This window comes from Lolium rigidum, chromosome 1 (genome assembly GCF_022539505.1).
Source record: "Lolium rigidum isolate FL_2022 chromosome 1, APGP_CSIRO_Lrig_0.1, whole genome shotgun sequence".
NCBI lineage: Eukaryota > Viridiplantae > Streptophyta > Magnoliopsida > Poales > Poaceae > Lolium > Lolium rigidum.
In genome coordinates this window covers 354,456,458-354,482,591 of record NC_061508.1, presented here as the reverse complement: position 1 = coordinate 354,482,591, position 26,134 = coordinate 354,456,458, and the positions used below count along the sequence as shown (strand labels likewise).

Here is a 26,134-nt window from a genome sequence, read left to right as displayed (position 1 = left end):
TTTTGGTTCTCTTGTCGACAAAACTGAAACCAACCCGTGCCTTCTTCGGATCATTCCATTCCTGGACGGTGATCGGGACGTTGTCTCTAACAACGACTCCGCATTGGTTGATAAACTTCGTGTAGTGCTTCTTGGGCTCCAGCGGCCTACCGTGTTCACTGACAAGATCGATGGTATATGTTTCTCCTTGTGTCATCCTCTTGGTTTTGCCACGCGGCTTTGTACTCGATTTTTTCGACGATCCGAACGAGGGCTAAAAAAAGAAAGAGAGTCGCGTTAATACATATTTATTCAAATCAGTAAATTTGTATCACCAGAGGCTCAATGTATATATATACCTTGCCGGAGGTGGCTGCTAACTGGAGATCATCGTTTGTCGTTTGCCCTCCAGAGGCAAACGTTTCGATAATTTCCATTCCTTCTTCTTCACCGTCAAGGTTCAGATAAGAAGAGACATCGTCTTCTTCCTCTCCTTCTTCCGGCACATACGGAATATCGCCGTTTATCATATATTGGCAACATCGGGTCTCTGTCGTCCGCCATATGACACTCCTGAAGACAAGTAAAGAAACATTAGTGTGGCGTGTAAGAGGGCGCCCGTACGCGTGGTGGCGGAAGGGGGGCGGTGGCGGTGGCGAAAGGGGGGATGCGTATTACCTGCTCTACAGCGAGCAAAAGAGAGAGGGCGGCGGCGGGGGTGCTGGCGCTGTCCAGGGGCAGCTCGGCGTCTTCTCCCGCCCTAGCTAGCAGCAACCACTCCTCCCGACGAGCTGCGTTCCCGGACGATCGATGATGGCGGCGATTACAGAGGGTCCTGGACAACGCGGGGCGGCGCATTAATGAGCTAGAGACGAAGATCATAAAGGCACACAGGGAGAAGAGAAGAACGCGGGGCAGAAGAACGCGGGGCAGAGAAGAACGCGTTGTAGAAGAAGCGGGATAGAAGAACGCGGGGCAGAGAAGAACGCGTTGTAGAAGAAGCGGGATAGAAGAACGCGGGGCGGCGCATTAACGAGCAGAAGACGATATGCGGGGGCGGCGCATTAATTTTAATTACATAAAACTGGGAAACGAAGCCCTCCTGCCAACAAGAGCCACCGAGGCGGCCAGATTAGAGGCGGCTGCCGATGGGAGGTAGATGAAACCTAAACGCCCAGGGAACGTAATTTTCACAAAGCGTCTAAAAAAACAATTTAATTATGTTACAATTTAATTAAGTTACAATTTATTTAAAAAAATTAGTTACAAATTTACAATTTATTTAAGTTACAATTTTAATTAGTTAAAAAAACAATTAGTTACAATTTATGTCTATGCGCTGCAACGAAACAAAACAACAAAGAAACGTAATTTTCACAAAGCGTCTAAAAAAACAATTTAATTAAGTTACAATTTATTTTAAAAAACTTAGTTACAAATTTACAATTTATTTAAGTTACAATTTTAATTAGTTAAAAAAAATAAAAAAATCGGCCGGCGGCGGCCCTCTTTCTGTCCTCTCTCCTCTCTGATCTCCTCTCTTCCCCTCCCTCTCTCTCTCCCGGCGCGCGAGCGGCCCTCTCTCTGTTACACACGCGCGGGCGGCACCGGTGCCACCGGCCATCATGGCGAACGGCGCGGCGTGGAGCGCTAGGCGATCGAGCGCGAGCGCCAGGCACGATGGCCGGCCAGAGCGCGCGGAGGCAGGTGGTGCATGCCGGAGAAGGGGGCAGTGCAATACACCGACCGAGCACGCAGAGGCAGGCGGCAGGCGCGGAGACGAACGGCAGCGTGGCGATCCGGCGGCGTGTGGCGATCTCCTCTAGGCGGCGCGGATGAAAACGGAGCGAATGGACTGATCAGCGCGGCCGTTCCGCGCCGGTATTTTCTCATCCCAGCTGACAAGACTAGCAGCAGGTAGACACTCAGACTCAAAGGACTGATCAAACCCAAATGCCCCGACTTCCAGGCTCCAGCATTTCCCACATTACTGCATAATAAGCTTCAGCTGCAGAGCTTTACATACAGGGCTTAATGCTCACCTGCAGTGCTAACTACAGTTCTGAATCTACTCCTACAATGGAGAACACCAACTACAGTAGCCTACAGCACAACCGCTCGGTCTCCAACCCCGTTAACTTAACATAGTCCAGTTCAACGCGCACAGAGGAATCTAGAGGAGTCATGGGCGCGCGGGTGAAAATAAAATGCGATGCTAGGACGAACACAGCTAGCATGAGCCCTGAATCTACTCCTTGTTCCGGGTGGCCCGATCCTTCTTGTGCCCGCCAAGGATCCGGGAGATCTGCAGGCCTCTGCTAAACGCCTGGTTGAAGAGCATCCGGGTCTGGAACTCCGACACAAAGGGGAACCAGGCGAGGAATGCAATGGGCGTGAACAGGAGGAGCCCCATCAGGATCTCGTAGCCGCGGGCGAGGGCCTTGACCGACCCCCACAGCCCGACCATCTCCACAGCAGGCTTGATCGCTTGGGCAATCTGACAAACAAGGTTAAGTCAGACCCAAGTAGAAAAAAAAAGGCATGTGGAGGGGAGCAAAGTAGTCGTGTGACTAACCAGTAGCAAGCCCCATCCGGTCGGCATGAAAGCCAGGATGCAGACGAATATGTCGAGAATTGTCATGTGAGCGATCGCTGTTAAGATCACGATGATGGAGATGAATGTTATGAATATCAGCCCCTTGATCAGCCGGAAAACAAGCTGGAACTCCGCGCTGAACCTCCTCCTGCCGACTGACACAGTCTGCAAAGAGAAATCATGACAACTGGGTGAGTGTTTTAGGTTCAAAAGGAGATAAAATATCATGGCTCGTACTATTCTCACTGCTAAAGGACGGCTCAAGAAATTTCGAATTCGGAATGTAGGCAGAACTAAGTTGCAGGTTATTAAATATTCTACATCATTCTAAACCATGACAGTTGAGTGTTTTAGATTGAAAAGGAGGTTAAACATCATAAAATTCTCACTGCAAAAGTATGGCTCAAGAAATTTGGAGTTCAGATAAGTACCAAATTTGCATAGGGAACTAAGTTGCAAGTTATTAAATAATCTACATCAAAACAAAATCTTTACTAAATAAGAACTGGCATAAGCGGGACAAATGCAGACCAGAGATATGCGTGCGTGAATTATTTTAAAATTTTCTGAAATATTTTCGTTGATTACATTACCTTCATAACTAGCAGCATGACCATAATCACAACCCAAGAGAAGCCATACACCTGGAAATTAATGGCATTAATTAGAAAGACTGCATAAACACGACAGAGATGCAAACGTCTACTTGTATATACTAAATAAGAAAGGAATATTATTTACCAACACGCTTTGCTTGTATTGCTTCGTTATATTCAAGTGGTACACAAGCCCGTATTGGTAGATAAAGAAGCGCAACGCAAGCAGAATTTCCAGAATAGTGCCCCGCTTGCCAGAATGCCGAAGAGGCCCCTGCTCCTTGTCCCACCACGATTCCCAGCTCTTCTCCGGTGCTACACCGATACCTCCACGGTTACTGATCCACTTGTTCCAATCAGCCCAGTCGTCCACAATCTTCTGCCACTCAAATCCAGAAGGGTTGAACAGGAACGGCGCAAAGAGCCACGTGCCCACCATAAACCACATGGAAACAGTGATGAAGATGTAAGTGATAGCTCCTCTGTATGGCTGTCCAAAGATCTCAAACACAATCAGCAGGATCATCAGCTCGATACCCTTCACGAAATGACTGCGGGAATAGAGGCGGTAGTTCTCGGCAAACTTGGCATGGAACACCACGAACCCACGTCCGGTCGCTCTGTATTCGGCTCCTCCGTGGAGCAGCGTTCTTCCATAATAGTGAGTTTTGGTCCCAAGTGAAAATGTGAAGAAAACAGATGCCAGCTGGAGTTGCATGAGCACAAAGTCGCTTAATGCCGTTCTAAATCCTCTCTCTAGACCAATTTCCATCATCATGGGTAACGCCATCAAGAATCCAAGTTGAACAAACGATTCTGATGCAAGAGCAACTTGCAGAGGTGTATTGTGCACAAACCTCTTTCCAGTAGCAAGTGCGTTGTCCAGTCCACTGAGGACAAGATATAACCGTCCATAAAGGAAAACATACACAGTCCAAACCGTAATCTGAAACCAAACATAACAAGTTAGGTGTATGGGTTAACCAACTATTCAGAAAGAGAAATTTGGGGCCAATAACATACCATCGTACTGAAATAGAACCCAATGGTTGTGTAGTAACAGGACAACATTCTGAAGAAATCAAAACGGTGCCCCAGTCGGTAGATGTCACGGCTCAGTGTCTGTTCACCGTTGCCATTTGCTATCTTTGCCTCGAACAGAGAAATTTGATTGAGACCCACATCCCTCCCCTTGCCAACTTGCATGTATTCATGATGAGTGACATTGCCTTCACGTAATGTAGAGTTGAATCCTGAAACAAAAGATGTCAAAAAACTACCGAAATGGTACCAGATTTTCTCCACTCCAGCACCAACAGCGATAACTTAGCACCTGCAAATATGTCCTCACTAAGATTGATAATCTTAGATGCTTTACTTATACCACCCCTTGTAAGGTGGAAAAGACGATCAAAAATATCAGGATGGCCATAGTGGAACCGAACCCTGCAGAGAGATGTTAAAAACCACAAATTTAATAAGATCTTCAGAAATCATGATTCAACAAACTGCCCAAGTGTCCAACAAAAGCAAGCAGCCAATTCAATATGTTTATGAAAGCAAAACCAATAGATACCACAAATATGATTGTGAAAGCAACGCTAATAGATACCACAATGCCATGCCATTAGTTGTGTGCAAGATACTATAGAATTGGTACCTCAATGGATTGGCAAGTACGCGCTGTCCAATGGTCACAAAACTGGTCTCCTGATTTGACATAAACCATGCAAGGGATGAAACACTGCAGAATTGTAGAAAAGAAAAATCACCGGGTTAGCGTGGGAAAACACTGCAATACATGTTAGATAATCCAAATTAAAAACATATGTAACTAATTTATATAATCACCAGTTTGAAAAAAGGAAACACCTGATTACCTGCCAGTAAATATATGCTCCCTTACTCCAAGAATCGATGGATATCTCACACCATCATGTTTCTCCAGAAACTCTTCCAACAAATTTCTCATTTTAAGAGCCTCCTCCAAATAATGCTCCTATTATTTGTAGCATGCCATCAAAGAAGGAACAGGAAAACATAATTCCATGAAGCAGCAAGTGCGACAACCTGTACCTGATTCATATCTATAGTCTGGAGACATTCGCCTCTTGTGAAAATTATTGCATGGTTCTGATTTTCTGGCTTTCCCTCACCTAGAATAGCATTGCCTGGAAGTTTTATCTTGTAGATGACCTGTACACAAAAGGTAATGGCAAATAAGTGCATCTCATTTTGCACCACTAAGAGTTGAGACCACGTAAAGGTATTCCACTCGAGGAAGAAAGCATGATGTAGACAGGACAATCGTGATACTTCGGAGGAGTAAACAAACTTTTTCCATACATAAAAATATATCCGTGATGTAAAGTTAAGTGGACAATATCGAAAAATGAACAATAGCTTCTGCTGAAGCCATTTAAGACAGCTGGATCTCACGAATAAGTTTCACCCTGTCAAAAACCAGGATTATTTTCTTGACATGCCTATTTGAACTTGATTACATAAAAGCTTCCTCAAATTTATTCATCTTCTTCCAAATCAAGTACACAACACATAGTTAAGATTAAACTATGAAATTTTGGTCAAAGAAACACAATATTTACGACAAATATCACCAAAGCGATACTAAATTAACAGAGCATTTTGCAGTACCTGATCAAGACTCTGTCCAGGATCATTAGATTTTGTAACAGCAGCCTTCACCAAAACTGAGTAGTAAACTTTATCAATCTTCTTGTTTCTATCTTGGCTAGGTGCTTCAACTTCATCGATGTAGGCAACCCGAAAAGATGGATATCTGCCAAGCAAATACATTTCTATTATTCCAATGCCATCATATGCATGTATCACTGAAATAATTAACTAAAATAATGACATTAGTAAGATATGAATAATGTGTCCTCATAAATGTAATTATCTAGCACTCAAGCACTATTGTTTTGAATGGTAATAAAATTTGATAGACCAGAAGGACGTGGAACGCCACCATGCATTAATTACCAACTATAATAGATATCAGTGCAATAAATAAACAAAACTTCATTATTTTATTATTGGTTATTAATGATCAATATACTACCATTCTACCAGCCTAATTAGCATTACTCACATGGGAAAGACACTGCTAGTGAATGCCCACATGTTTGTGTAGAGTTAGGTTGGTAAAGAAATGGGCCAAATTGAAGGGAGACTCATATATTCCACTGAAGTAACATATAGGATATATCCAGAATTTTTGAGCCTCAAACTGAAACTTACGTTGTCATTAGTCTTAAGATATCATGTGCACAAGGATCACCAGAACGTTTCTGGATTCCATACTGCTGGCATGAGACAACATAAGTGAACTTCATGTCAGCTATCGCTTTGCATTGTGTCATTAGTGGAGAGTCCTCAGACATGAGTTCTGTTGCTCGGTAGCCTTTCATAAGATCTAATAAATGCAGAAAGAGAGGTGAGAAATTAATGCAATTGCATGAGGCCAAGTTCAGAACATCATAGGCTGAGCTATTAAAATACCGTCATCCTTGGCCATATCAAGAAAAGCCTGAAGCTCCAAAGCTTTTCGATAGTACATCATCCCTCTTACTGTTTACACAGGAGGAAACAACGATTTTAGAAACTGGTCCACTTAGCATGACACAAAGAGCAGGCATGCTGGGATGTAACAAAATACCAGTTCTTGTCAATGTCTGTCCTCTATATGATGCCCAAAGACGAAGCTCATCTTCCAATGTTTCATCCTCACGGACCTCCTCCTCAGTCTTGCGGTCCACCCTTTCCAGGAAATTTTTCCACTCATCTTCAGGGTTCATACATTTCCGTGAAACAAGGTCAGTTTTGATGGAAATCAGAAATAAATAAAAAACGCATGATATGTCAATTTTAGGCGAAGGAGAAAAACCTGGGTAAATTTTTTGCAAGTAGAAAAGAATGGAAACTCCATCCTCATTTGGCTCTTCTAAATTTTGTGATGAAAACAGAACATCTTCCTTGTAATAAGGAGTCAAGACTCTGCAGTAAAGAAGTTGTTCCAGCAAGGAAACAAAAAACCAGGTCAGAAGATTTAGTTAAATAAACATTACATGAGGTGATAAATCCATATATCACATCTTACAAATGTGACATGGCAACGAATATAACAGGGATAAAACGGAACTGTATGCTATTCAGTTCCAAGACGGACAAAACAAAGAGCAATCAATATTCTACGAGTCCAGAATTATCCCGACATAGTATTCTATGTATAAAGCTTTTGGTCTATAACCTGAAACATATCAATTATCTCCATTGTTTCCTAAAATAAATATTCAGAAGCTTTTGAATGCTTGGTAAGTTTAGGAAATCTTAAAATGAAAAATCAAACTAAAAAATTCAACGCCCAAATTTTGGCCTCAATTTTGAACTCGTCCAAAATTTGGAGGCGAGAGTATTGGTGGCTCAAGGAAAGGGTAAGCATATGGGAACTGGAGGAAGGCATTTGACAGTGTTGCCATTCTTGAGGCATGGATCAATTGGAAAGAAAAGAACAAAAAAAGTGTTCAATAACTACACTCTCCTAGACTTGATCGAACTATGTAAGCAGACCTTCACGTCCTGGTCTATGGCTGGAGCGAAAGGCTGTGCTTGCTACTTTGCTAGGTCGTAGGTTTTTTGGTGAAGTCTTTGCTTGTTGCTAACCTCAAACTTATGTAAGAGTTTGTTTTTGTTCCTTTCTTCTTAATATATAACACATGCAGCACGCTTCGATGGTCAAAAAAAGTATACCAGAAACCAAAAAAGGCAAGCAAATTGTGGTAGTATGTAATATATTAGTAAAATATAATTAGATATTCTCCGAGACCACATGTCATCTGTTTTTTTTTTCTTTTATTGCTGGAGAGGTGTGCTAATTAGAGGTAAGGCATTTGGGGTTTCAAAGAGACAAAAGCACATAGTTATAAGCAATTACGATATTCAATGTATGAATAATTGAATATAGCCATTACCAAGACAGCACACTGAGCAGCAAAGAGCAATATGATATCTCTAGGATAAAATGGAGGTCTGGTGGGAACAAAATTCAATGCTCAAAGCAATACAGAAAACAGAGAATCAGTAGTAAGAACTTACGAGAAGGGCAACATGTTCCGCACTTTCGGAGCATTTGGCATCTCCATAAAAAGAGAATTTGCAAAGAAAGATATTCTCCTTCTAGCATCGAGGTTCGTAGGGACATCCATAGCAGATTCTTTCACAGTGAGCAGAAGATGAAGCCTCTTTATCTGAAATCAACATAAGGTAGGTATAGTACAGAAAATGGACCAACATACGTATTATTTAGAAACTCTGTTTTATCAACAAAAGGGGGATGAAAATCATACCTTTTCAGTCCATGCATTTGATTCCACCACGGGGAACTTAATGGCTTTAGTAAACAATTGATCTTGCTGATCAAGCGGTGTCATCGTTTCATGCTTTCTAGAATTTCCACCATGTATGGAATCCAGTACTCTTTGTAGAGAAACATATAGCACAAGTTACCATAATCAGCACAGTTCATCTTTAAAAGAACATTGAATGTAGATCTAAAATAATTCCTAACATTTATTATTTAAATGAAAAAAATTGTTTTCCCAATGCTAAACCTGAAGAATGCAAGCCAATATGTGTGGCAGACAACAAAAAAAACAGAATGTGACCCAAACTATAGATGCAACGATGTGGCATAGATGTGGATCATTATTTCCGTAAAAATGGCATGTTGTTATGACAGAAGAAAACTAAGCTCCTCACCCGCCAAGCTCTTGATCCTCCATTATATCCCTTGTGACCACCTCAAGCATATCTTGGAACAAAATAACGACTTGACCCAAGTCTTCTTCCTTATTCTTTTGCTGTACTCAAACAGATAGATACAGTGAGGGGGGGTCAGGGGTCATCTCTAAACAAGACCTAAAATCATGATGACAACTTCTATACCAGTAACTCAAGTAGCTCAATGAGCTTCTTGCTCAGGGCTGGAAGATTCCTCATGTTCAGATCTTTTATCAGAGTCCCTTCGTTTACATGTTTATCAACAACCGCAAAAATCTCTTGCATAACACTGAAATGGGCATCAGATGTTTATGCAGGACTAAAAGAGACAAAAACATAACAAGTCAAGGACTAGAAGTGACTAAATGTATGGTAAGATAAACATACACTTTCTCACGTCGACCAAACACTAAGGTGTTGATGATGTTTTTGAATGAAACATAGCATTCTCTGATAGCATAGGAGAAGTATGGATCCGATCCCATTCTCTTGTTCAGATCGCGATCTTTGCCTCCACTGTCTGCCGCCATATCCAATGCTATCGGAATCTAAAATGCAGTATAAATATATAAATGTGTGAATCCAAGTAAAGAAAGTATGAAGTGGTCAAGAGGAAGCACCTTGCTAGCAAGAAGGAAAGGTGGCCATTGGAATATATCCAATTCGCGATCTTTGCAGTATGGAACAAGTAGCAAGTCCATCTCCCTGTTATCTATGAGGTCTTCTTCACGGAAACTTGTGATAATTAGATTCCACATTTGGGCAAATCTTGCAGCTATTTTATCTTTCTCTTGTTCATCATCGGAAGGCTAAAGAAAATATTATGTCAGGTCAAAAGCTAACAAATATTGCATATTCAATACTGATCAACCATAATGTACTTAAGATGATGAGTTCAACAGATGAAAACCTACCTTAGCGAGTTTACTGGCAAAGGCGGCACGGAAACCTTTCCTCTTGTGTGCATCAGAAGGAATCAACAATTTATTGAAGGCCGAAGGCAAAGATTCAAAGCGAGATCTCAACATGCCTAATGTACGTATCTGATTTCATGGGCCGAGAAAAGTGAGCACAATTTCCTTTGTTGATGATAGACAGTGATACACAATATTACGGAAATAAACAATAAAGCATGATGGTTACTAAAATAAACATATGTGGTAAATTGATAGATCACTCATAACAAAGCAACATAACATGCACTGCAACCAATATGACAAGAAGCAGAAATCGTTTCAGCAGTCATAGAAATGGTAGTTCAAAAGTGGAAGTGGTGATGTTAGAAACAGCAGTCACAGAACCAAGTTTCGTAATATGCTACTGAGTGCAGCGCAACATAATAGGACAAGAAAATCAATTCAGAATCCAAAGCAGACAGAGCAATGAAATCTGTCAAATAATGAAATAATGATGTGTAATTCTGAAATATTTTACTAACCTCGCCAAGTCGACGACAAGCCCCATAGATACCTCCAACCAATGTAGAGAAAACTGCGTACCAAATCTGGGTGTCCATGAAATAGACCTGGACAGTGCAACTAACAAAACTTAGCATATTTGTTAAAAAAGCATTTTTTGACAGAAAACAGGATTGATACATACAAGAATTATTGGAGCCCAAAGTGCGATGACAACACCAATATTGTTATTTCCTGCAAACCGAAAATAATAAGAACACAATTTCAGGAAATGTTTCAAAAAGGAAAAGAAACATAGCAAGCTCTATCAGAAATACCATTAGGGAAAAACTCATGCCACTGGAATGTCCGGATCGGTTCTCTCATTATATCTTTTGTTGGCTGTACCAGAGGCTTGATCTGCAACCAGCAAGTTAGAGAATGAATAGACAGTACTAGAGGAAGCTCAGTGCTAAGAAGGCTTGGTCCTAATTGAATCCCAAGAGAAAAGCTACTGGATCTCCAACAATAATACATACCATCCAGTAACCTTTTGGGAATTCCAGACATGTTTGCTGATGCTCATTTAGGTTTTAACATTTAATACATCCAAGAGCAAGAAATGGCTGTTGTATGTAAATTTAATGTAACTAAGGAAACAAAGAGTAGTGTGGCGGTGAGGCCACATTTAGGGCCTGTTTGGTTCCTATCCACACTTTGCCAAGCCTAAGTTTGGCAAGCGTGGATATGAAATTGGGAGCCACAAAGTGTGGCAAAAGCAACGTTCAAAAAAGCGTACGCTTTGTCGTGCTTAAGCGTGAAAGCGAGCGTAGCGGAAGGGTATCGCTCTGTTTCAGGCCTAAGCGTAACATTAAGCGAGGAACGGAAAAAGCGGCCCGATTAAGCACTGAGCGTGCGCTTCAGCGCGCAGAAGCGATGGAAGGCGAAAGAAAAGCAGAGCTCGAGCGTCTATGCTCGCCGGCGGGAATCCGGAAATTTTGGGGATAGGTGGGAGGGAAACGTCGCAATTAGGGTTGCCTGGCACCCCAATCAACCATTCCCCCCGTCCATATAGGGAGAGAGAGAGAGAGGCGGCGCAGCTCCTCGTCCACCGCCGGGGAAGGACCTCCTCCGCCGCCATCCGCCTCTTGCTCCAGGCCACCAGGACGTCGATTCCTCTCCTCCAAGCACCCCCCTTCATCCCCTCTCCGACCCGGCGCCCAGAGCCCCAGGCCCCCAGATCGAGCTCGACCTCGACCTCGATGGCTGCCACCGCCTGCCGCGCACATCAGGTCCGTATTTCCCTATCCCCTTTCTTTTCTTGTTTTCTAGACTAGTGTGTCTCTGTGCCAGTGCTAGTATTCGACTATTGGCCTGGACAGCTGGACGGATGCCTCGATGCTTGATCTGCTACTGCGTGCTGTATGTTGGTCATGCGTGTACTGCTTAGGTTGCTCTGTTGCTATGCTGCTGCCTACTGTGCTGTTGCTTCTCAGCTGCTGGGCTAATCAAGTTAGATTAGATGTACTGAATTTGCTGATTAGTTGACTGTTGGTACTGCTTAAGTTGGTTGTTAGCTGCTGCTAGTGCTAAGATAATCTTGCAATCTTGTTTGTAGGTACTGTATAATGGATGTCGATCCAGGTGCTGATGGGTCGGTGCTGCCGGTACTGCTTAAATTACAACATATTATGGTTTATTGTATGTCTAGATTGCCTTCCCTGCTCCTGTCCGTACGCTTTTACCCTGAACGCTTAAGCAGTAGTTCCTCTAGGCGGAGCCTCACCGCTCGCTTAGCGCTCAGCGCTTTTTTGAACCTTGGGCAAAAGTTGGCAAAAATTGTACTCTATGACAGGTGGACCATAAGGATTATAAAGTGTGGCAACAACCAAACACATACCAAACTGCCAAACTTTGGCTTGGCAAATTGTGGCCAGGAATCAAACATCCCCTTAGAATGCACATAACTTTCTAGATTTTCGGAGGAAATGATTAGGTACCTCAATATAGAAGCTCACTGTCAATTTCATTGCTAAAAGGATAATCCAGAACATGGTATACCTGTCAGTACACCAGTGCTTAGTGGACAGTGGTTAGAAAACGCATAACACGGAAACTAAGAATAAAGATGAGTTAATTGAGTATCTGTATTTCTACTTTTCACATACTTCAGGAGGGAGAATGCGCCTTCATGCATTCCTCTGCCAACAAATAACCGAGGCTGCAGATATATTTGTATAAATGTATCAACAAACACGGCCATGTAATTTACGGCACAAAACAATAGACCGGAAATTACCTGGGACCACCACATCATGAAAGTTACAACCTTAAGATTTGAACTCTCAAGAGACCTTCTGATAAATGGGAAAATAAATAGCATGGCCGCAAGCATGTTTGGCGCCAAGTATATAAGAACAGCCAAAATATACAATGAAGGCTGATTCTGACCATTGCCAAGCCAACCTTTTATTATTCTTGCGAGACCCGAAGGACTTCCCCCGGAATATGCATAAGTCACAGGTAAAATCACAACCCATGCAGCAGCTGATACTAACTTCAAGACATATCGCAGCTTTCTTGCAAATGACATGCTTCTTCTTGCTTTCCAGCCGAATACAATGTCCAGGGTTGCTGCATTGGTTTGTATTTACTGAAGTTAGTACATACTCCCTCCGGTTCATAATTCTTGTTGCAGATTCAGATGTATCTATTCACAAAATATGTCTAGATACATCCAAATTTGGAACAGAGGGAAATGTGGTTAATAAATACATCCCTCGGTTTCATGCTGTTAAATTCATTATCGTTAGGCTGCTGGCAAAACCAAACCTAGGACACACTTTTGTTTTCTTTTACACATATTTTCAGTAGGCCTCACTCCTGCTGTTGTCCATTTGACAAAAATTAGAGACATAAGGTATAAGGGTAGGACTCGTGAAGTATTTAATGCATTATCATGAGCAAGGCTAAAGAAAGAAGATATTGCTAGTTAGATTGGCACGGCAGTGTCTCTGCTTAATACTGATCTGTAAGGGAATTCAGTCAAATACCTTGACCCAACTTCAAAACAGCAGCAGTTATAAAAATGCTCAAAACCTGCTTGAACACTCCAACGTCAAAGATATCACTTGGTGTGCCACCATTCCATGCAATAATAATCATGGCCTGCATTAAAACATAAGATCATAAGTATGTGAATCTCGAGTGAAAGAATGTGTGGGAGCAACGAACCTGCAAGGATAAAATTAAGAAGATCCACATTCTATCAAAACTACGGAATATGTGCCAGAATGAACGGATCTCAACAAAATTAATCTTTCCCATCCAATGGACACTGCCAGCAGATCTTTCCTCCTGCATTACGACAAAAGAAACAAGTACCATGAGAATTGGAACTCCAGGCAAGTCTTTCTTTTTCTTGGATTTTGCTGAAGGAAACAATACAAGTCACATGTCCATGTATATTTACTATGGGCTTAACAACTTATAGTAATAGAAAAAGCATAGACGTGGAAAACAAACAGATCAAATCTACAACAAAAAACAAACATGTCGTTACATGCAGCATGTGATCACATAATCTTATTACCATGTTCAATTCATGAAGAATAAAGCACACGCAAATTGTAATATTATATCTCAGGCAACTTTTAATGTATCTGCCAAGAAAGAAAGTGTAAGGATATTGAATACTGTCAAGAAACTTACTCCATTCAGGCGATTAGGATAAGCAAATTTGGGAGTTTTGAAAAAATCTGCATCAGCTCTCATGGGCCATCCAAGACGGAAACAATCATTTTTCCTGAAAGCAACACAAGAATAATTCCATGCCTTCTGTCAAAATATGTGGCACAATATACTAAAGGCAACAGTCGTATTCGGTTGCTGCTTACCAAAAGTACTCGTTGAGATCATCGTAGTTCCTCCAGTGTGAGTGTTTAGATTTCATTGTCTTGCTCCTGAGAGCCTCCTGTAGAATTTCAGAGGCGAGTTAACAGTCCGGATTGATATGGGGAAAAATAAACAGTCCGAATAAAAACATACAACTATACCTCCTCTATAACTCTGTATATTGGAGTCACAACTTTCATCAAGAAGGCCTCATCGTCACCGCCATAAGCTGGTTTAACATTTTCACCCGTCATTGGGCTTACGTTTCCAGCCAACATACCATAGAGTTCAAAAGCCATCTATATTAAGATCAGAAACAGCATTGTTACCAATAAACATGATGCCACCAGAAATTACAACTTAAACACTAAGCTTCGTACTAACACAAAGCCATCCCCTAATGAGCCTTTTTATAAACTACATTTTTCTCCACTCGCATGAATATGAATTTGGTTTGCTTGTGGGATGATCAATAAATATAGTATACGAATACAGTATGTTGTCTCATAACAACAACAAAATATGACATTTTTTGGCATGAAAATGGAGAAAATGAATATTAAATGCCTTAGGCTACAACCTGCTTGGATCCTTTAGATCAAATTTGAATTAGTGTTCTAGCTTAACAGAACCTATTGTACATATAATCAACTTCATTGGTTTGCAAGGATAAGCTGGTTAGGAACAGATTCATAAACCCTCATTCTAGTTCCCATTCTAACAAAAAAAAAAGGTCATCAAGAACCCGCTTCAAATTCCAGAACTCGTGTCCTAATTCATGGGATACAAGCAGGGTGAGAGGGAATCGAAATACAACGTACAGCAAAAACTGGGATGAAACATCTGCTGACAACAGAAAATCGAAATTCGGTCCAGTTAGTTACTTCGTAAAGTGGGTAACAGCTATTATATTTGTGAATTCTTTGTTCCTACAGCACATTATAACTTGTGCAGCCAAATTACTAACTCTTTGCTGCACGTTTTTTGTCATCCATTGGTCATTGCTACCAAGAATGGTCACTGCAAGCTTAAAACACGCCTAAGCTAATGGTGGCTATGTTAGGGTAAATGAGATTCCTCATTAAAAAAAAAATTCCAAACGATCCACCAGGGGGATCGAATAGATTCCTCATAGAATTGATCTTCCGATTGTAGTACTCAACATCAAGTTCTTAAACCAATTGCTAAGGTACTAAGTACGAAGCGTTAATAGGCAAACAACAGATAAGGAAAAAAAATATCACAGTGAGTGTAATCTGCGAAACAAAAGTTGATCTTACATGATGATAGATGTAGCATAGACACTCTGGCATGAACCTCAAGTTAGCCGCCTCACCCCAAATTAAAAGGTAGAGACCCATATAGAGAAGCTTTCGCTGTTGGACTTCCTGTTGGATAGTTGGCAACCTACACATCAATTCATCCAGGAGTTAAGACAAACGTAACTTATCAAGAGATTTAATATCTGCAGCAAGTGTGATATAAGTAAGGCCATAACTAAAAGGCAAATTTGATTCTGTTTCAGCAAACTGTAGGAAATGAACGGTAAAAGACATAAATCACAGCTTTGGAAAATCGGTCCAAGTGGTCCTAGGCATTTTTCAATTGTTAGACTTGATTGAACCTACCATAAACTGCTTTTGCGGCCGAGGTACTTGCACCACATCTTATAACTCTTAAATAGCTTCTTCATTACAGCATCCAGAGCCCTGTCATCCAACTGTAAAAAAAAAAAAAAACAAGAAAAGAGCACATGAATTCATCATCACATTACTTGTAGGCACATGAAGAAAGACGGAAACAAACAACACCCAGTTCCTCTTAAAGCAAAGATTAAAAAAAAAAGGAGAAATAAGAACCTTGGACTGCTGTTCAGGCTTGGGTATCTGCCTTATGTGTACGTTTGCTAGTAACAGTATGAGATGTTCCCTTTGGTTGGATACATTATCTTTCTGCAAAGAGAGCGTTGAAATGAGATGATGTATGTTTTTAGGGACATGAAGATGCAGTGTGACAAGTGGGCACACTTACCTGGAATCCAAACATTGCCTGAAGCCAGTCAAGGAGATCTTTATCAGTCTTCTTCTCGTCGTCGGGCTTCTTCTTCTTCTTGTCGTGAGGGTTGTTTTCATTGTCCTTGTCCTTGGGCCATGGCCATGGCAGGCCCCTAGTATTCCGAAGGGCGTAAACCGCGGCTTGAATCTAGAAATTAGTAGGTGGGTCAAGAGAGAATGGAGCGAGGTTTTGACGGTTTGCTGCATGGATGGATGCTGGAGATGGAAGGAAGGGAACACACCTCTGGATATTGCATAATGGCTTGATCGGTGCTTTCAGGATCAAGTGGCAGGATGTTGTAGGGAACGTAGAGCTTCTTCTTCTCCTCGATTTTGTTGTGCGTGTCGAGGATCTGCGCGGCAGCCGAGATGAGAAACAGAATCAAGCTAGGAAAGCAAAAAACGAGAGAGAGAGAAATGAATGAATGAAGGGATTATTACTACTTACCGCCTGATCGACTTCAACAGATTGCGAGACGTTGACTGCTTTCAAGACCTCGAAGAGGACAGCTGCGGTCTGGTACGCTTTGGTGAGCAGGGCGCTGGGTGATCGAGGAAGGAGCAATCAAGTGGCAGTCTAGAAGCGAGCGAAGAGAAGAGGAAGAGGAAGAGAATGAGTGGTGAGGTACCGGTCCGTCTTGTCTGCCGCGTTCTGCAGCGCCTGTATGTACTTCTTGTAGTACTCTCTGTAGAACCTCTGCATCTCTCTGGCGTCGCTCTGGTGCACCCTCCCCTTGAGCGTTGGGTCGTTCTCCCGCTCGAGCCTCTGCAGCAGCGCCGTCTTGAACTGGCGCACCCCGCGGCCGCTGGAGGTCGGGTCGAGGCGGTGCGCCTTCTCGAAGGCGTAGAAGCGGCCTGGAAGGGGCAGGGGCAGCAGCAGATCATCAAGTAGGCGCTTCGCATTCACCGAAAGCAGCAGCAGCAGCAGCAGCAGCAGCAGCGAATTGCATTGCATTGCTAGGACAGAGCGAGTAGATCGGATTTGAGAGATGGTGAGCGGCGGAGGAGGGCGGAGGGGCTTACATAGGTAGGCGACGCGCGGGTTGCCCGCCTCGACCTCGTTGGCGACGCGGAGGATGGGCGCGATCTCGACGAGCGAGGAGGGGACCACCTCGCTGTCGAAGATGGACTCCCCCATGTTGCCCACCGTCTGGGTCCGCAGCAGCCTCCTGGTGCCGGCGCCGGCAGAGGAGGGGGAGGGCCCCGGCCCCTGCCCCTGCCCCGGCGAGGAGGAGGCGAAGTCCGGCCTGCGGCCCCCCGGCGCCGCCATCGCGGGCGGGTTCCTGGGCCCCCGCCTGGAAGGTTAGGGAGGGAATGCGGGGGGGCGGCGGGACGGGCAAGGAGCGGGCCGTTGCCTGGCTGAGTGGCTGGGAACCCTAGGTCGGGGTGGGCGGCCGGCGGCGAGGCGGTGGCGGTGGCGCGGCGAAGGGGGGCAGTGGAGCGGAGTGAGGTGGGTGGGAGAAAGGAGGTTTTGGCTCAGTCACAGGGGTTTTGAAATTAATTTTGCTGCCTGCTGCTGGACGAAACAGCCCCTGAGAGAGAGAGACTAGAAGGAAGTCGCGGTGGCATGGTTGGTGGTTAAGAGCATCTCCAACAAATGCGCTAAAAGCCCCGCGCGGCAAAAAAACCGCCGGTTTGCCGCGCTGCTCCAGCGGAGGCGGAAAAAAGACTAAAAAATTTGCCACCCGCGCGGGAAACTTGCCGCGTGCGCTGCCGCGCGCGCTATAAACACGCCACGCGCGAACGCGGCCAACTGCCACTTCGTCCACGCGTCCGTCTCCCTCCTCGCCTCTCTCCCTCCCGCGCCGCTCCACCTCCGGCCGTTCCGCCTCCAACCGCGCCGCCTCCGCGAGGTGCCTCCGCGCCGCCGTCCGACCTCCGGCTACCACGGTGTCCGGGCGCGGCCGAGCGGCCGGTTCGACGCGGAAATCCGCTTCGGCGAGGAGCGGATCCGCCTCGGCACGTTCGACACCGCGCACGAGGCGGCGCGGGCGTACGACGCCGTCGCGTGGCGGCTCAGCCGCTCCCGGCGGACGATGAACTTCCACGACGTCTTCACGCGGGAGCAAGCCGAGATGTTGGCGCCGCCGCCGATGATCACGCGCGAACAGACGGCGCGCCACCGGAGCCGGAGCGGGCCGCCTCCTCATCGCCGAGCGCGACGAGGCGCTGCGCCTCGAATGGGCGCACCGCTTCCCCGAGGACGTCACCGCTACGGAGGCCTTCTACGCGCAGAAGGAGGAGGAGAAGGCGGCGATGAAGGCGGCGAAGAAGGCGAGCCGCGAGAAGCGTCGCGCCGAGTCCGCGGCGAGAAAGAAGGCGACGGCCGAGGCGGCGGCGAGGAGGAGGGGGGAAAAGAGGAACGGCGCAGGGCCGAGGTGGCGGCGAGGAGGAGGGAGGAAAAGAGGAACGTCGCAGGGCCATCGACCATCGTCCTCTCCTCCTCCTCCTCCGACTTCCAGTGGACGACGACGTCGAGGCCGGTGTCGGACACGACACTGAGCAGCTCCAACTTCGACTGGGAGTCCGACGACGGCGAGGAGTAGTTTATTTTAGTATTTCCGTTTAAATGTCGCATTGTATCGCGCACTTTTAAAATATATTCGTATTTTCGATCATATTTGCATAGTTTGTTTGATGAATTTTCAAAAAAAAAAACGGTCGGATTAGCAGTTTGCAAAATACAGCCTCTGCCGGAGCTGCGTTTTTCGCACACCAACGCGCGCTGCAAAATAGAGTCTCTGCCGGGGGCAAATTCGTTATGCCGCGCGCCAGCGGTATACAGCGCGCCCAATCGCCCGCCGGTATAGCGCGCCGCGATTTAGCGCGTCTGTTGGAGATGCTCTAAAGACGACGCGGGAGGGCAGAAGCGTCAGTCAGCTTCGAGCTGGAGGGGAGGTGGCGTGGGTGGGGCCAGGCAGGCGTCGTCGTTTCCGGCCTCGGGTCTCGTGCCTGCTCCTGCCGCTACTGGTTAGTGGCCGCTCCCGGTTTTTGTTCCCTTTTTCACACTGTAGAAAAAAGGCGGTACAGTAGCTGAGAAAAATTAAAGGGGGTAGTGGCCATGCCGCCATGTGCCGTGCCGGTCCGGTCCCGTGCAATGCACGTACTACATGTACTGCCGCTACGCTACGAACGTGTCGCCAACTCAAGCCGCCCGCCGTGGACCCCATACCATACCATAGCACACTATACTTCTTCTCCTCTTCTCTGATGGACAGCGCTAGAAATCCTTCGGAGGCTCAAAGTTTTCCAGCCTCCTGCTTGCATGTGCGACACGTGTTCATTTTCACCTAAAATTCAGATTTTGCTTCGTCGCAGCAAAAAACCTCCCGCTTTTGCTTCATTGAAGCAAAAAAAACGGTTCGATGAAAAACATAAGAAGAGTTGCCAGAGACTTGTTCATACTATGCTTCGTCGCAGCAAAAAACCTCCCGCTTTTGCTTCATTGAAGCAAAAAACGGTTCGACAAAAAAAGAAGAAGAGTTGCTAGAGACTTGTTCATACTATGCTTCGTCGCAGCAAAAAACCTCCTACTTTTACATCATTGAAGCAAAAAAGGGTTCGTTTAGAAATGAAAAAAAAAACTCGCCAGCTCATAGCAAAAAGAAATATTATAACAAAAATAAACAACTGTAGCATCGTGAAACTCCTCGCCGGTGCACCACCAACGAACATTCCAACTTCGGATGGTAGCACTATTACTTTCTTGTAGCTCCGCCACCGACCGGTGGTAGCACCATCGGTAAACATTTGCAGGCATCGCCGCTAACCATAGCGGCACGGCCTCCACCCGATAGTAGCATCGTCGCCGCCTATGGCAGCGATCGCCGCCGGTTGCATCGCCGCCGCCTATCTTGCCTCCTTGCAGCGCGCCACCGCCGCATCCGCCTTGCAGTAGCGCCGCCGTCGGCGGTCGCAAGCATCCGCCTTGCAGCGAGCGCTGTCGCCGGCGGTCGCAACGATCCGCCTTGCCAGCGGCGCCGTCGCCGCCAATCGCAGAGATCCGCCTTGCGGCCAGCCGCGTCGCCGCCGATCGCAAGCATCCGCCTTGCAAGCACCGCCGCTATCGGTCGAAGCATCCACCTTGCCGCACCGTCGCTACCGGTCGAAGCATCCACCTTGCCGCACCGTCGCCATCGGTCGAAGCATCCGCCTTGCTGCACCGTCGCTGCCGGTCACAACATCTGCCACGGTAGCATCAAAGACCTTCATTGGCAGCACCTCCGCTCAACAATGGTAGCACAACCACTCTTCCTTGGCAGCACCGGCACCGGTTGCAGCATCGCCAACCGCCGATGGTAGCATCGACGAACTTCATTGGTAGCGCAGCCGTGGTAGCACTGCCAATCGACATCACCGACATCCTTGATGGTAGCACCTATTCCCGCCGATGAAAGGAACTACGCCCACCGCTGGTAGCATGACGTGGCCGCGTTTGCAGCACTAGGCGTGGATGCTTGCGACTGCAGAGTCTGCCGGCGGCGCCCGGCCTTGGAGCGAGAGCGGATGCCATTACGGGGATGGAGTCGGGGCCTACGTTGTTGGGGATGGAGGCATGCAGCAATCGTGGGGGACCGAGGCAGCGACGCGTGGATGGAGGCGGCGGCCGTCGCGGGGAAGGAAGCAGTGGACGTGCTCCGGCATGGCCGGCCGTCGGGGAAAGGAGGCGGCAACGCGCGCGGACGGAGGCGGCGGCCTTCGCGGCGAATGGAGCCGGCGCCGCTCGAGATGGTCGCCCGCGGCCGTCGCGCGCGTAGGAGGCGGCGGCGCACCGCATCGAGGACGGCCGTCGCCGGGAAAGGAGGCGGCGGCGCGCTCCGTCGAGGCCGGTCCTCACGGGGAGAGGAGGCGGCCGGCGCTCTACGTAGACGCCGGCCGTCGCAGGGGACGGAGGTAGCGGTGCGCTCCGTCGATGTCGAGCGGGGAAGTTGGGGAGGACCGAGGAGGAAGACGAGATGTGAGGAGAGGATAAGATTTGATGGGAACAGAAACGGTGGGACCCGTAAATAATCTCTCCCGTTCGGGACACGCGGCACACACAGAAGCCGGAGGCTGCTAGAGTCGGAACCTCCGAAGGAAAAGAAGCGTTTTCCTGATTGATTATTCACTTGGTACTAGTATACTGCCGGTAACATCGCCGGGTATACATACATGCATATACCCTCGACGGATCCAACCGCGCCGTCATGCGCGTGCACGACCACGCGCCGCGGGGACTCGGCTTCCACCGGGAAGAAATTAGGTGACACTAGCGGCACGACGCATTTTTTCCTTTCTCGAATCAGTTTTTTATAACATGAAAACATAATTTACATAGTTTAACACATGAAAATAAACCCTAAAAGCCTGCGCCTACTGATTCTCCTCGTCGCTGTCAACCACGATGAGTTCCGGTACCGTCCACGGCCAGTCGGAAACCGGCGGAACGTAAGCCGGGCACGCCGGCGGTGCTGGAGGTGGAGGCGCCCAGGACTGTGGCTGTGGCGGAGGTGGAGGCGCCCAGGGCTGTGGCTGTGGTGGCGGTGGCAAACCCAGGGGTTGTAGGGCGGCGGTTGTGGCGGTGGAGAACCCAGAGTCGATGGCGTACGCCGGATCGGCGAGGAGGTATGGCGGCAGGTACTGCCTCCTTCGCCGGATCTCGGCGCTCCTATCTGGCTCGCGCGCAAGCACCGGAGGGACGGGCACCCGGTGGTAGCTTAGCCGCCAGCCTCCAGGCGTCCAGCGCACGTGCATCAGCCTCCCCAAGTTGACGGGCAGCGCTACCCTGCCCGGCCGCTCCTCCTTCTTCGTGCCGCTACCAGACGCCTCGAAGTCGTTCTTCTTCTTCTGCATGGTGCTACGGCGGTGGTGGTGCGAGTGGAGGTGTGGGCGACAGAGGAACGGTGCCGGTGGACTTTTAAGGCCGGCCGCGCGCGGGAAACGATGTCATTGAAGGCGGCGCAGAAGCCCAGCCGCCACCCGCCAGTGCGCGCGCAGAAGTGGCAGCCGCGACATTGATGGCGAAGGCTGCAGCGCTGACCGCGGAAGCGATGCCCTTGATACAGGCTCGCTGTCAGGCGGGCCCGATGAAGACGCGAGCGGACACTTTACGCGTCCGCGCAGTGTCCGCCTCGACGCATTCCAGGCGCAAATATGCGCCGGGTTTGCATCGCATGGGATGGCCCGATCATGATCACGCCGCTGGAGGTGGTGCCACGGCCCGGCGGACGCAAACGGTTGGGTCGCGCCGCTGGAGATGACCTCACTAGCTAATGTGACCTTGTAATGTGTCCTTGCCTGGGGATTTCCAGTCCGGTTTGGGACGACATCAACCATACTAGGGGGTGAAGAAAGGAGAGGAGCGAGAGGACGAATTGAGTTCATCATCCGTTTACCGATAATAACTCCATAGACTGGATGGACTAGCAGCAATCCGGCCCACACGCTAACCAAACTCTCGCCCAAGGCCCACCCGTTCACGCGACTCGACTCAGCCCTTCTCCTGGCACTCCACCGCACAGCCTCGGGAGGGCCTATTCTCCGCTTTAAGCGGGAGGGAGCATGGCTCCGCTTAAAAGAATCTAAATTGGGCCAGGCCCATTTTTTTCTGTCGCTGTTCTCTCTGCCTGTTTCGCGCGTAACACCGTGAGTTGCACAGTTCCAGGTTTTCAAATCCATACAAATTCAAAACGAAACGAAATTCAAAATCTATACAAATTCTAGGCAAAGAATTCAAAAGCGAACGATTTTCAAAAGATAACAATTTTCAAAATTTGAAAAAGTTCAAGTTTATAAAATGTTCAAATATGAAAATAGTTCAAACTGGAAAAACGTTCAGATTTGGAAATGTTTAAAATAAAAAATGTTCAAATTTAAAATTTTGAAAAAGTTCAAGTTTATAAAATCTTCAAATATGAAAATAGTTCAAACTGGAAAAATGTTCAGATTTCAAAATGTTTAAAATAAAAGTTGCTCAAACATAAAAATCATTCAAATTCGAAAATGTTCAAATCTAAAAAAGTTTAAATTCAAAAAAGTTCATAATTTGAAAAGTTCAAAACAAACCAAACGACAAAAACAGAGACAGAAAAAACCAACAAAACCACAGGACAAACCAGAAGGAAACTAGAAAAATGAAGAAAAAACGAAGAGAAACTTCTACTCTTGCTAATGGGCCGGCCCATGCCTGTATAGCGCCCGCTATGAGCGGGGAATACGTTGCGCCCCCAACCTCGGGGGTACCCCTATTCTCCGCTTTAAGCGAAGCTTCCGATCGTTCCGCATACCTCTAGCAACAAATGGGCTCGACCCATTCGTGGGTTTTAAAAATACCTGTGTGTGCGAGTCCATAACTGGTTGGTCGATCGACTTTCGTGTTGTATATTTTCCACTACTTGTTTCTCTCAACCGCTCCCTCACAGAAAAATCAATTCTGTAAATATTTAAATTTTAAAAATGTTAGATTAAAAAATGTTCATGTAAATAATTCAAATATTAAAATATTTAATTTTGAAAAGTACAAATTAAAAAATAGATTAAAAATTGTTTGGATACAAATATTGAAATATGAAAAATTTTCAAACCCAAAAAAGTTCAAATTTGAAAAATGTTTAAATTCAAAAAATGTTGAAATATGAAAATTGTTCAAACTCAAAAAATCATGTTTTAAAAAGTTCAACAAATGTTCAAATTTGAAAAGGTACAAAAAAACAGATTAAAATGTATACAAATTCTAAACCTAACAAATTCTAAACCAAATGATTTTAAAAACCGAACAGTTTCCAAAATTGAACGATTTAAAAAACCGAACAATTTTCAAAATTGAATAAATTTCAAATAAATCAAAACATTTAAATTTGAAAATTCTAAACTGAAAAATGTTAAGTATAAAAATTGCTAAAATTTTAAATAAATCAAACATTTAAATTTGAAAATTCCAAACTGAAAAATGTTAAGTATAAAAATTGCTAAAATTTCAAAAAAGGTCAAACCTGAAAAAAGTTCAAACTCAAAAAATGTTCAAATTTAAAAACGTTCAAAATTAAAAATTCTTCAAATTCCAAAAAAGTTTAAATTTAAAAAATGTTCAAAATTAGATTATTCCAGAAAAAACCGATCGGCAAAACCAGAAACAGGAAAGAAAAAACCAGCAAAAACAGAGAAAAAACTAAAGAAATTGAAAAAACTGAAGCAGAAAAACAAGGGAAGATGCTGCCCTAGCTAATGGGCCGGCCCAGTTTACCCCGCTCTGAGCAGAGCGCCCGCTCGCTCACGCATTGAGCGGAGAATAGGGATCACCCAACTTCGGTGCACTTGACTATGGGATGATAATCCCTGATATTTGAGCATAAGGTTGCTATTTCAGAAAGACCGAGTCACCCACTCTGAATACCTTTTGTGTCATGTTGTCGGCATCGAACTTCATCTCAAGCTTGCGCTCTAGCTAAGTGTTGTTTGAGGAAACTCGAATAGTTCTCACTTTTCTTTCGGCCATGCTTGTAAATCCGGTTACTGGCAGGTTGAGTTTTCTGAAGCTGTCCAAGATTTTGCTCCTTCCCATGCACAACTTTAAATGGTGAGTAGCCCATTGACGAATATGGTGTGCAGTGTTGAACCAAAATTCAGCTAAAGGTCACTTGGCCCACTGTTTTGGAGTTCCATGTACATCACTTCTTAGATACATCTCCAAACACTGATTAACTCTCTGAGTTGACCTCATCTCAGTCCGAGGATGATAAGCAGTGGACATCTGCAGTTTTGTCCCTATAATAATTCTATCCAAAATTTGCTGGTAAGAATCCTATCTAGATTTGAGGTGACAGTTAGTGGTATATTCTGCGCAGTTTCACTATATTTCCCAACACAGCTTGATCGAGCTACAATTTTTTTTGTTGTGAAAGGATGCTTGAGTGGTATGAAATGATTGTATTTCGTATATCTATCCACATTTATTTACCAGTGACAGAAAAACATTTGTCTTAGGCAGCTCTTCTACGAAAATCCATGGAGACATCCTCACATGCTCCACTAGCTATTGCCAATGGAGTGAGAAGGGCAGGATACTTACGGTGTTCATGTTTGGCCTGCTAGCTGCTGCACAAAGTTTGGCACTGCCTGCTTGATTCCAGTAAAATGAAAACAATTGGTTCGGCCTGGGATAACTGACTTGCACTCCAGAGTATCCTCCAATAAGAGATGAATGAAATTCCTCAGTAATTTTGGTCTGTAAACCAGCATTGGCCACAATCTAGATTCTTCCATTGTATTTAGGCCACTTTCCAGAGAAAATGTTGGATCATCAGCTGAAGCAGTAGATAATTTATGCAGTAATTCTTGTGCATGGGTGTCAACAACATAAGAATTGAAGACTTCTTATAGCCAGACCGGTGGTGGTGTTGATATAGGTTGTAACGCAAAAGTGTGGGCAATTCGTGACAATGCATCATCTGACTTGTTGCCAATGCCTTAATTGAACTGAAACGTAAAAGGTGGCTAAGTTCATCAGTGTGAAAGGTGGCTAAGTTCATCAGTGTAAAAGGTGGCAATAGCGGTCTATAAGCACTACAAGAAAAGTTGCCATGGCCGACGAAGTTGAAGTCGCGCCGTGGTTGCTGGTGTACCATGGCCGACGATTTTGGTCCCTCCGTGGTGCATGTCAAAACTTTTTTTTTCTCGTTTTTGAGGCCACCTAGCCCGACGAAAGCGGCCAAAACGTCGCGTATGGTGGCCCGGGACGTGGTGCATCGCGAATTCTCGGGTTCGCCGGCCGAGTCAACGCAAATCCGCACCGCCGAGGGATGTAGGGCCCAGCTGGCAGCCTCTCTGGCATTGTTTTTTTTT

At 45.7% G+C, this 26,134-nt stretch overlaps 1 protein-coding gene across 1 annotated transcript; it reads right to left on the bottom strand.

The window, feature by feature from the left end:
* Window positions 1-1,925: 1,925 nt before the first annotated feature.
* LOC124702264 (callose synthase 3-like) lies at window positions 1,926-17,585 on the bottom strand. The gene is made up of 40 exons (XM_047234392.1): window positions 17,339-17,585; window positions 16,945-17,170; window positions 16,764-16,857; window positions 16,558-16,668; window positions 16,293-16,463; window positions 16,121-16,213; window positions 15,890-15,981; window positions 15,542-15,668; window positions 14,423-14,560; window positions 14,264-14,340; window positions 14,079-14,172; window positions 13,602-13,724; window positions 13,421-13,535; window positions 12,667-13,001; window positions 12,536-12,588; window positions 12,368-12,428; window positions 10,706-10,787; window positions 10,573-10,622; window positions 10,409-10,495; window positions 9,885-10,013; window positions 9,591-9,779; window positions 9,358-9,518; window positions 9,136-9,259; window positions 8,950-9,050; window positions 8,538-8,667; window positions 8,287-8,438; window positions 7,079-7,188; window positions 6,851-6,976; window positions 6,694-6,762; window positions 6,433-6,607; window positions 5,827-5,971; window positions 5,248-5,367; window positions 5,052-5,170; window positions 4,832-4,915; window positions 4,505-4,617; window positions 4,195-4,424; window positions 3,317-4,117; window positions 3,169-3,219; window positions 2,555-2,740; window positions 1,926-2,476 (listed from the first exon to the last, which is right to left on the bottom strand). The coding sequence occupies exons 1-40, from the start codon at window positions 17,583-17,585 to the stop codon at window positions 2,228-2,230; spliced, it is 5,940 nt and encodes a 1,979-aa protein (XP_047090348.1). The 3' UTR covers window positions 1,926-2,227.
* Between the last annotated feature and the right edge of the window lie 8,549 nt (window positions 17,586-26,134).

What these genes read in the sequence shown, in the direction of transcription:
- LOC124702264 (XM_047234392.1), bottom strand. Translation starts at nt 17,585, where the DNA reads ATGGCGGCGCCGGGGGGCCGCAGGCCGGACTTCGCCTCCTCCTCGCCG. An exon ending in CAAATGCATGGACTGAAAAG is followed by an intron (nt 8,439 to 8,537) that starts GTATGATTTTCA and finishes TGTTGATTTCAG; the next exon opens with ATAAAGAGGCTTCATCTTCT. An exon ending in GTACTTGCCAATCCATTGAG is followed by an intron (nt 4,618 to 4,831) that starts GTACCAATTCTA and finishes ATCTCTCTGCAG; the next exon opens with GGTTCGGTTCCACTATGGCC.